We start from the raw sequence: 11,799 nt of genomic DNA, 5'->3' as shown, positions 1-11,799 counted from the left end.
CCAGCAGTGGAGGTGCAATTCGCCATTAAGGGGCCCACATACACAGCTTAGCTGTACATCCTTCTTCACAGAGTGGAAGGACACTGAAGTTCTTTTCTGTGCACAGCCGTGTATGCCGCATTAGGTGGCAATCCTGTCCGTCGCACCGAACATACTTTAAGTTATGTTTCATTACAATTCTTTATTAGAATTTGAGTACGCACTTGCTGACACCCTTATTTTCGTCACCTCGTTCCTCTCTCTATCTCTATACGTCTAAAGACAGTAATTCATCCTGAATAGGTCGTAATTAATAAATTCAATTTCCTTCTCACTAATACGCAACTTATTGTGGTAGAATATGTCCCCTTAGCTCACCTTGAATTCCTAGCAACGTCGCGTCTTCCTGAGGCTCCGTGGTGGTATTGAATATATTGCAGTCAGAAAAACAAATAACAAGGACAGGGTGGATTAGCGGGAGGATTCGCGCCATTTTAAGCTTGGTGAAGCCTACAACATAGACCGAAACGAGAGCCAAAGCCTCAGAAAGAAAACGCGAAATCCAGTCACCAACACAGTTAACGTGTCGCGTGGGACCGCGCACGTCGTATATAGCATCGCAGAAAATCCACCAGAGACCGGAGCACACTCTCCATGTGAAAACAAGAAAGATTTAGAGTCAGCGTCGCTCTTCAAGGGCGCTGCGAGCGTTACGGAGCGCCGAGTTTTTCTTTGTCGCTTTGTTGTCGAAGCTAATGGAGTGTACTAAGTTCCTCCTGCTGCCCCCTGGCCAGACAGCTGTCGTTTTTCCTGATGTGATCGCTAGACCCACGGCAAATCGAGTTTTCTACTGTGCGCCTGTGAAACAGAGGGACTCGTTCTGCCTGCATCACCGGCGGCGCCGTCCTACTACGCCGCAATGTCGGGTGTTTTCACCAAGAAAGGTTTCGACGACGCGTGCGAAGCGTCGGAGGGCTCGCTTCCTTGGAAATTGCAGCAGATAGCGGAAGAAGAGCTGGGAGAGACGCCCACGAAGAGATGGGAAGCGCTTGACAAACTCGGAAAGTTGCTGGACGGTGGGTGACAACTGCATTAATGTAAGGTCCCGCACCTGACCAGAGCTCGCTAACAGCGTATTAGTGTTAAGACGAATAGTTGTAAATAATAGGGTGATTCAGATAGCTATCTTCACTTTGAACTAATTGGAATTAAGTTGGAACTAACGACTAATCCCATTCGTCATCCGGAGGGAGTACTTGAGTAGAAAACTTTGAACTCGGTGCTGCCAAATCAGTCTCCGCCGCGTAAAGACAACATTGTTCCACATTTTATATTATATATATATATATATATATATATATATATATATATATATATATATATATATATATATATATATATATATATATATATATATATATATATATATATATGTATGTATATATATATATATATATATATAGAGAGAGAGAGAGAGAGAGAGAGATATTTGCCATCCAAGCCCTGTGAAAGTGGCTGTCCAACGAAGCTGTTGCCAAACCACCGCTACAACTGCTGAGGAGGGTATCCAATGCTTTATTGATGGTTCGGTTGCTTGTTTTGAACTTGCTCTTTATTGAAACGTTTGCTGTTATGTGTATTGTATGAATGATTTCAATGCATGTATGCACTGTTCGCTTCACTTTTCTGAGCGCTTGTAGCCTGTGCATTACGGGAGTATGAGCCATTGCATTTTCTGTTGGCTTACGGGGGTATGAGCCATTGCGTTTGTACTGGTTTACGGGGATATGAGCAATTGTTGCTGATGATAATTCCTGCTCACAGTCGGATACAAAAAATGCCGACCTCCGAGAGGTTAACAGCGTCGCTGAAAAATATTGAAGTTAACCTGGATTCGCGTTCATGTGCTCAAGAAAAAGAAAAGCAGGAACGCTGGTACAACGTTGCCACTGCTATCGACTGGGATTCTTAAATTGTTACTCTAACGGATATTTTCGCTACAAGCGAGTTTCGAAATTGCACAGAAGCTATCCATCGCTCGCGCTGCTGCAATTTCGAAAGCGGGCGCTTACATCGATACCTAAAGCGGACCAATCTCCTTCTCTGAAAGTGCTGAAATGACCATGCGCTGGCTTTTCATGGGGGAGTGAGCAAGTCCGGACCTTGATGGCAGAGTGGAGGAACTTCACTCAGTGCGAAGTGAGCTCATTCGAAAGGACTGCAATAAACCTTCATGAATGAATGCGAAATAAAGATTGATTGATTGATTGATTGATTGATTGATTGATTGATTGATTGATTGATTGATTGATTGATTGATTGATTGATTGATTGATTGATTGATTGATTGATTTATATACAAAGAAGCACCGCTGCCTACGCTCGATCACTTCGAAGCTTGAAATTCTCCACTTCCCTGCTGTACGCAGTAAAAAAATCAACGCTGGAGGCTAACGTCAATACAAGGCTCGTCCTATGCTTGACTTGGGCCTCTAACTTAAAGCGCTCAAAATTTCAGTTATAGATTCTTGTTTTCATACGACAACTATGTTCTGCTAGGTTATGTTCAGGGGATGCGAGCACTTTATCGCGCGATGTTCCTTGAACGCTATCAGGCATTTTTTTTCTTCGTGATTAGATGAAACGAGAAATACCGGTATGCGTGTTCTAATTAAACGTATGTCCAAGCAGACAGCTGTCATACAGCGCACAGATGGAACTCAGCTCGGCTCGCAGCTTGCGCTGGAAAATTGTTGCCAATGGTGTGGCCGTAAATTGGGGACGCTGTCACGTATATTTCGTACCGATAACGAATTCGCCGTTGTTGCTCCTTAGCCACTCTTTAAAAAAAAGGCGCTGAAGGAAAATATACCTACCTGGCCGATAATTAGATAGATCAAACTTCGAAAAGAATGAAACGTCAATTTTGCCAGAAGCAGGGGTCGTCGGAAAACTGCATGGATAGCAAGGTCCCCCTGCTGTTCCGGACGCGTTATGAATTCTTAAACTACGCCATCGAATTTTGCCATTTTGACTTGTCTGATCGTCTCTGGTGGAGTCCCATCACCTTTAATTGGTTAAAGATGGCAAACGTGGCAGAGTTTGCAAGGTGGCCGAACTAAACAAAGCACCGACTGACACCCCACTTGGCAACGTCACATTCTAAGTTAAATTATAGGGCCCGTATCCACAAAAAAAAGTTATTACGCCTAAACTGTTCGCAAGACCCAGATGCCAGTTAATCGTGATGGCGGACATATTATTAGCCAAAGCTCCTGCCCAGGGCAAACAGTGCTTGAGAAAAAAACCCCGTATTTGCGCAAAGCCGTAACGCCAGAATATTTTGTAACACAAAGCCCCAGCCATTCCTGATGCTGGACACGTAATTAGTGAATGCGGCTAGCCAATGGCATACTAACGAAATGCTTCGTGAATTTGGTGCAAATTATTAATTCAGTTCCAGCTCCACGCGGCGCCAGTAATTCTGCCGAGAACTGACCGAAGCTAGTATTCGCTTAGTATATTACGAAAAAAAAGAAAAAGAACGGATCGAGATGATAGATGCTCATACGCGAACACGGCATACCAGACGGTTCAATGCGCTGTTGCAGAAGAAAGGAAAATCTGGCTTTCCATTGTAGTATTTTACTTACATTAAATTATCCTTTTTTTGGCAGACGAACGGCGACATAATCCGATAAGAAAGCAAAGTACGAATAGTGCCTAGAATGATTTACTATTTATATATAGTATCCTTTTCATGCGTTATTCCCGTGCGCGTGCACGAGTAAGGGTTATCGCAGGTCGGCTTGTGGGCTCGCCGTTAATACCACTCTCTCTCTCTCTCTCTCTCACTCCCTCAGTGTTAAGTAAGGGTGGCCCCTCTCACTATTTACGTGAGCCATTCATAAAATTATTGTACATACACCTATACGACATGTATATAGTACTATCTATGGACACATATCATGCCTTAACTCCAACGTACGACTTCTCACTTTGAACGCACCGTAAACATTTCTTTCTACACTACAGTGAAGGAATATCATTGCCTCGGACTCAAAACTTATAGGGTGCTGTTAAATATCGAAGGAAGAAAAGTCCCCTCCCCCCACCCCCCTCAAAAAAAAATTCTGTGTTCGTATGCGGCCTGCCACTGTAAGTTCCCGTCTCCGGTCAAGTTTGTGCCCTCCCCCCATCCCGAAATTGCAGGATCGCGTCGCGTACGGTGAAGCTATTTCCGTGCTTGTGTTTTAAATTGTGTAGTAAATTGTCTTTTCTTTAACAGGTGCTTTTTCGTCGTTATTCCTGCCTGATTATAGCGAATTTGACAGTTTGGGACGTCCGGCCTCTGACCGGTCTCCCTTTCCATTCTCGATGATCAGAGATATGACGTTTATTGTCTCTCCATATCTGCCTTTACTTGCGAGATAAGGTGTGATAGCGGCGTGTGCAGCCTCACTTTGGAGCGCCGATTTCCGTTTCGATGCTCATCGTTCTCCCTCCTTCCGACATTTTCGTATCCGCTTTCCCCCTTTTCTGCGTGCAGGGTAGGAAACCTAACTTTCTCTGGTTAACCACCCTGCCTTTCCTTTGTTTCCCTCCATCTCCTTCTTTCAACGCAGCCGAACCGGATCTGAACGCCAACCGAGACGCCGAATTCCTGCTCCGGTTTCTGCGGGTCCGGAAGTACAACGTGGAGTCGGCCCTGCAGACCATCAGGAACTACTACAGGAACCGCGCCGCTACCGAATCTCTCTACCGCGAGTTACTGCCCTGCAAAATGCCACCGGCGGCTCGCAAGATTGTCATGATACTGCCACACAGGGACGTCCACGGGCGGCCAGTGCTGCTAGTGAAACCAGGCGAGGACCTATATTTATTGAGGAGTCAGCACTCTAACAATAATAATAATAATAATAATAATAATAATAATAATAATAATAATAATAATAATAATAATAATAATAATAATAATAATAATAATAATAATAATAATTCGTTTACCGTGCCCACAAACAACCATAAGGTCTGAGTGCTGGCGCGAGCAGGCACTAAAAACAAAACAAAAATGGAACAAACAAGAAACTGCAGGGGAATATAAGTTCAAAAAAACGATAAATAAAAAAGCAATTTTGAAAGGAAGGGTGAACTCGTAGATACAACAAGGCTCAAGGTGAGTACGACAGAAAAAGTAGGGGAAGGGCAGTTGAACTACGTGTGAAACTATGACACAACGCGAAGCTCGAAAAAGAAAAATGATAGCGAGTTGTGAAAACTATCGAGATCATGCAAATGAGCATTATAAAGGCTGGGTATTCTGTGGATATTTGAATGTTGGTGATGACCAACACCAAAGGAGCCGGCAAATGCAGGTCATAATTCGCGGTACCAAAATAAAAATATTTTAAAGAAGAAACTTGCGGACATGTAAGCTAAAGAAACCGTAGGAAGCGTCAAGAAATAAAAATAAGTAAATAAATAAATAAAGCTCACTCGATGACTCATGCCTGCGGTGTACATAAATGTTCTATATATACACATAAATTAGCGCATAACATAAACAAAGCAACGTTTATATTAGAACAGGAATGCCCGATAATTCTGCGTAATAAAAAGGAAGACATGCAATTACCAGAAGATACCCATACTTTACAACAAATTTGGAATGTGTTTTCGCAAGGTAACGACCGAACGCGTACTGAAGAGAGGGAAAATCAAGAACTAAATAAATACATACCCAAGACATACACACATTTGAACATAAATGTACATGTATCTATCTGTACATCCATACAAATATAACATATGCCGTTATGTAGTTGATAAACTGAAGTTTCGTTCATATGCTTCTGCGTTAAAGCGTGAACTGTTACGCCTTTGTTAGGTTGCCTTTAAGAAGTCCTATAGATATGTCGGTGTGTGCTAAGGTTGATTGCAGTGCGTTTCTCTGTTTATAATAATTGTTACCAAAAATGATTTGTATTCGTACTGTTTGTATTGTATACCGTGCTGTTGTCCGCTGTATTTCGCGCCAACTAACTAACTAACTAATACCTGACTGAACTGAACTGAACTGAACTGAACTGAACTGAACTGAACTGAACTGAACTGAACTGAACTGAACTGAACTGAACTGAACTGAACTGACTGACTGACTGACTGACTAAATCCGAAATCTTTCGTGAATCAAGAGTCTTCAGCACTCTTATAGTCCAATCTGCAGTTTTGGGGAGTAAAACTAGATCATATATAGAAAAAAAAATATTTAGACTGAGAATAAAGGCAGTTGGTTATAGGGTGCGGAAGGTACGACGGGTGTTTGAGAACGAACGTAAATCAACACCATTCCGTTGTCTCAACCTTTGATTAAACCACTCTCTCTACCACAACGCTTTATTGCAGTTTCATACAGCAAGCAACCATTCGGGGGAAAGAAATGGCACCCCCAACGTTCGCGCTCGACACATCTGATTCATTTTTTTTTATATAGGTTCATGGATGCCCGACGAAGTGTCCTACTCGGACGTCCACAGGGCCGGCCTTCTCTGCTTGGAACATCTCGCTCGTGACCCAGCTTCTCAGGTCCTAGGAATAGTGCTACTCCTAGACTATGGCGGGTACACGGTGGACAAGCTCTTGTACACCAGCATCAGCCTCCTCAGAAGGGGTCTGGAATATTTACAGGTTGGAGAAAAAATTTTGTTCTCTTGAAATACTGTCTAGTGACAAGCGTTCCACGTGATCAAGGCTCCCACGTGATCCCTTGAGACACAGCATGGTGTAAGAGAAAAGACTAGACGCGAGCATGTGGTCAGACAGCTATAGCCTCGGCAAGTCAACCTCCTCTGACGCCCGGCTGTGCATTCACTGCTGGCAAATAGGCTATCCGTAGTTTTCGGAGATTTCAAAGCAATGTTTGGTTCGTAGTAACTCTTAGTGACGCCAGCGTCACTATCTGCCCTGGCGAACTTCTCTCCGCGCTACATTCCAAAACTGTCCGCGTGCTCGGCGGCTAGAAACTACCACTTGCCTATTCCGTAGTGAGGGCCAGTTTCCCGTGAGCCTTTCCTTCATATTTCGTATGACTATAGGCTTCAAGCTGGTCATCCATGAAGCTTCCCCCTAGTCTTTTTTCTTCCTACATGATTGACAAGCGCAACTCCTGAACGCAGGATGCACGCATTACGCTAGTTTAGCGATGCTGTGAGGTGTCGTGCGGAATTTAGATGAAAAGGTATTCTTAAGATGGTGATTTTCTTTCAGATGCGTGTATCATCCACTAAGTATTAAAACCGTCGCTTGTCTCGAACATAATGATTTCATTTCTAGAATAATGCGCGGCTGCTGGCCATGTTTAGTATGGTCCCGGAACATTTGCTCTAAACGATCGCCCTCAACGCAACGCCATGTTGAGTCAGATTTCGCAACATATACTTCCCACATACTGGCAAGAGAGAAGAATAAGCGTGTGCCACCGCGCGTGCAAGAACCTCTTTTATCATCTTCATGGCTGACCGATGCACGAGCTACACCGACACATCGTAGGTATCGGGAAGGGCCCCTCAACAGTTTTGGACATTGCGAACAGACAAGCGCGGCGCATAGATCACGTGGTGGTAATAATCGCGTCTGCAAAGTATCGAACGGCCACACGCCGCGAAAACCATTGGCATTTCGAACGGTCCGCGCGTCTTTGCTCTCGAAGGAGCCCAGCTTCCAGACAGAGCCAAGGTCAGGCGTACAAGGACCTCTACGCAAGACGCATTGCCTGCATTATCATCGAGCATGGCACGTGAGTTCGGTAAATCAAGCAATCCAGAACGCGAAATACCGCCATTAAAAATGAGTCGGGCATCAAAAGAAAAATAAAGAAGGAAGAAAGAAAGAAAGAAAGAAGGCGAGCTTCGTGATGTAAATGGGGCGTGGTCTTTCGGATACGGCACTGGAGAAGTCAGGAAAGTATGTCACTCGAGGATGCTAATCGAAGCAACGATAGGGAGTGTCGATGTTAGCAGTGAAGCTCGGCCTCATGCGGCATGCCGCTGAGCCGTGGTCCATGCAGGGAAGCAGAAATAGTGCCTTTTCCCAGTAAATCTCTCTCTGTCTCTTACAGGTAGCATGACAACGCGAAATTTCAATTCATTATATCTCCGCGAACAATGACTCAATTTGCAATATTCTTGCGGTAAAACGTTCCTAGGTGGCGTCCTGCAAGTAACAGGGTAATTGAAAGCGTAAATAGGCAACCCGGAGTCATCAAACAGGAAGTGAGGGAAACAGAGGCGGTAAATTGGATGCAGAGGGTGGAAACAAAAAGGACCATGGCGATATACAAATACGGCAAGAAATAAATCATGAGGAAAAATCTGCACAATAACGCCAAGGACAGTGCCTTGCTATTTGAGGCCTAAGCTGGCGGTCTGAGAATGAAAACATATAGCAGCAGATATTTGCAACAGGATGAGAAATGTGTGTGCTGCACCAAAAGTCGAGAAACTGCCCAGCACGTGGTAATGGAATGCCATGATATTCACTCAGCAAGACTCGTAATGAACATCCACATTTCTGAAGCACTAGGATTCAAAGCGATTGGAAACCTTAACTGGCCAGCAATTGAGGTAAGCAAGGAAAATTTAGAGTATTGGTGGGGAAAAAAATGGGAAGAGATTCATTGAACTGCACCTGTTAAGGCACAGGTGACAGTGCAATATATGGCTAGATGCTTTAATGAAGAGATGAATATCGTGGAGAAATAGGTGAATGAACGTGTTCTTCGCTCTCCTTGTCATGTATGTAATACCTGAGTAGGTGAAGCCGGCTACGTGACTACTTGTCATCGCCCTGTGTTCGAAAGGGCTGTCAATCCAAATCACCATACTTATCATGCATCCAAAAAAATTGCAATGGGTCTGATGAAAAGACCTTTAAGACCTGCGGCCTCTGAATGCGACGTGATATATGCATACTGACGCTCCTATAGCGAACTGTGCCTCATAAACAGACGAGCGTTAAAATGCGGTACAAAAAAGCGCCACAAAGTTGCACACATTTTGCCAGCATTTCTTTAAAAGCCGTTCTTGTCTAAATTCTCTGTTCAGAATAGAGCCGGTCAGTTGTGGTGCTATCACCAGCGGCGTAGCAGGAGTCGCCAGGGACGACAAGGAATTTAGGAAGAACAGAAAAAACTCTGTGAGAAGTGCTCGACAGTTAAATTAAGAACTTGGGAGTCCACCTTTACGCGTGCGAACAAATCAAACCGATTTTCTAGCACTATGTATAGCAGCAACGAATTATCTACATTCTGTTTCTCGACAGCGCACCTTGCTCACGAATTGAAAGGGGCCACTCGAATGATTTTCCCAATTTTCGCACCTGATGTTTTTTTTTCTATTGATATTTAGTAAATCAGTTCATCATCATCATCATCATCAGCCTAGTTACGCCCACTGCAGGGCAAAGGCCTCTCCCATACTTCTCCAACTACCCCGGTCATGTACTAATTGTGGCCATGTTGTCCCTGCAAACGTCTTAATGTCATCTGCCCACCTAACTCTCTGCCGCCCCCTGCTACGCTTCCCTTCTCTTGGAATCCAGTCCGTAGCTCTTAGTGACCATCGGTTATCTTCCCTCCTCATTACATGTCCGGCCCATGCCCATTTCTTTTTCTTGATTTCAACTAAGATGTCGTTTACCCGCGTTTGTTGCCTCACCCAATCTGCTCTTTTCTTATCCCTTAACGTTACACCCATCATTCTTCTTTCCATAGCTCGTTGCGTCGTTCTTAATTTCAGCAGAACCCTTTTCGTAAGCCTCCAGGTTTCTGCCCCATATGTGAGTACTGGTAACACACAGCTGTTGTACACTTTCCTTTTGAGGGATAGTGGCAACCTACTGTTCATGATTTGAGAATGCCTGCCAAACGCACCCCAACCCATTCTTATTCTTCTGGTTATTTCAGTCTCATGATCCGGATCCGTGGTCACTACCTGCCCTAAGTAGATGTATTCCCTTACCACTTCCAGTGTTTCGCTACCTATCGTAAACTGCTGTTCTCTTCCGAGACTGTTAAACAGTACTTTAGTTTTCTGCAGATTAATTTTCAGACCCACCCTTCTGCTTTGCCTCTCCAGGTCAGTGAGCATGCATTGCAATTGGTCTCCTGAGTTACTAAGCAAGGCAATATCATCAGCGAATCGCAAGTTGCTAAGGTATTCTCCATCAACTTTTATCCCCAATTCTTCCCACTCCAGGCCTCTGAATAATACTCTGAATACTTCCTGTAAACATGCTGTGAATAGCATTGGAGATATCGTATCTCCCTGTCTAATAAATCAGTTGGGTAGTGACAAATCACAGTTTTGGTGCTGTCGGGATCTTTTTTTCACAACCCGTCCCACGGGTAACCAAATTTGTTCCTGCATGACTTTTTCCAGTGAAAGTGAAATGAAGTATGTAATACAGAGAATGAGAATGCCTGCAGAAGGCATGTTAAGATTTTCGAAATATATGCAGTGTATTCTTTCTTTCTTTTTAAGTAGAAGGCATTCGCAAACGATACGGCATCATACAGTCTGCATTAACATTTTCTTTCAGGATTGCATGCCTATGCGGTTGAAGGTAGCCCACCATGTTAGACAGTCATATGCTTTCGACGTGTTCTTCGCTCTCGCCAGGCCATTCATCAAAGCCAAGCTAGCCGAAAGGGTAAGTAAATTGACGTGCTACAAGGAGAAAAAATACCCAGATCCGTTACAATGTTAAAATACAAACGACGCGAAACTCGTTTCGGTTAACGAGGTAGCAGCGATAGTGGATGACACGCGCAGGGCCTCATCGCCAGTAGCAGTTAGTTCTGCACGCCACGAGGTCGAAGGCCGCGTATGATTTTTCGCAAGGATCGATCGTTGTCTGTGCATAGAGAAGTACGACAGATATGTAAATACATTCAAGGCTTTTGTAGCCATAATGTCACAGTGGCACACAGCCATTCTGGGGAACTGTCGAAGAGTTGGCTGGTACCCAGTGGCCCAAGTTGTTTATTCGGACCCGTACCCAGTGGCAAATGCCCAAAGGGACGTATCAAGTAGCTTGACCTGTTATTTACTCTGGGCCTACTAGACGTAGACGAACGGTCCAACTCCCGGGAAGAGTCAAAGAACAGGTCGGGTATATTGAGATCAGGAGGTTGGTTCATCGCCTTCGGTCTAGCAGCTGTGTCAGTGTGCTGCTCAAATCATGATTATAGGTTCAATTCCCCACCGCGACATTCCGTTCATGTGTTTAGATCGAGGCACGTGCTACGAGACAACAACTGATCAGAATTGCTCCACAGGCGTCCGTTATGGTGTTCCATGCAGCACAATACTTCGTGACAGTAAATCCCAGTAATTATTTAAGTTAGCGCCAGACACCTAAATTAATTTTACTTCGCTGAGACATTCATCGCAATGATCCCAGCGTTCTTTGTGTCGAGTCAAAGCCCGATTCTTTTAACCAATCCAGATTGGAAATGGTGAAAAATATTCTAATTCATTACCTGCTGAACCGGCTTGAATTAATCAGTTGCTTAACAAAAATAAGCTTCTGGTGCGCGCATGACAATTAGACGACTAAACGTCTCACAAAAAACTTAAGAAGCGCTATATTTAATAATAATTTAGAAGATGTTTAGGATCCCTACTTGAACAACATAGTGAAGATGTTACGTATCCTTGCCTTGCACTTCATGCAGCCTGTAAAGTGCATGGGATTAAACATGCAGGCTTTAAAACATGCAGCTATATTGTGGATATTGTTTTTCCAAATTAACGTATGTTA

General features: G+C 44.0%; 1 protein-coding gene across 1 annotated transcript in view; it reads left to right on the top strand.

Annotated features, from left to right (window-relative positions):
* The first annotated feature begins 845 nt into the window (after positions 1–845).
* LOC126531279 (alpha-tocopherol transfer protein-like) overlaps positions 846–11,799 on the top strand; it is a 13,325-nt gene continuing 2,371 nt past the window's right edge. The window contains exons 1-4 of the mRNA XM_055071068.1: positions 846–1,055; positions 4,605–4,844; positions 6,473–6,666; positions 10,576–10,686. Of these exons, the coding sequence (XP_054927043.1) occupies positions 899–1,055; positions 4,605–4,844; positions 6,473–6,666; positions 10,576–10,686 (702 nt within the window). The 5' untranslated portion in view covers positions 846–898. The remainder of the gene's footprint in view (positions 1,056–4,604; positions 4,845–6,472; positions 6,667–10,575; positions 10,687–11,799) is intronic.

Source organism: Dermacentor andersoni, chromosome 5 (genome assembly GCF_023375885.2).
Source record: "Dermacentor andersoni chromosome 5, qqDerAnde1_hic_scaffold, whole genome shotgun sequence".
Taxonomy (NCBI): domain Eukaryota; kingdom Metazoa; phylum Arthropoda; class Arachnida; order Ixodida; family Ixodidae; genus Dermacentor; species Dermacentor andersoni.
The sequence above is the reverse complement of the archived record's forward strand: the minus strand, read 5'-3'. Positions and strand labels throughout refer to the sequence as shown.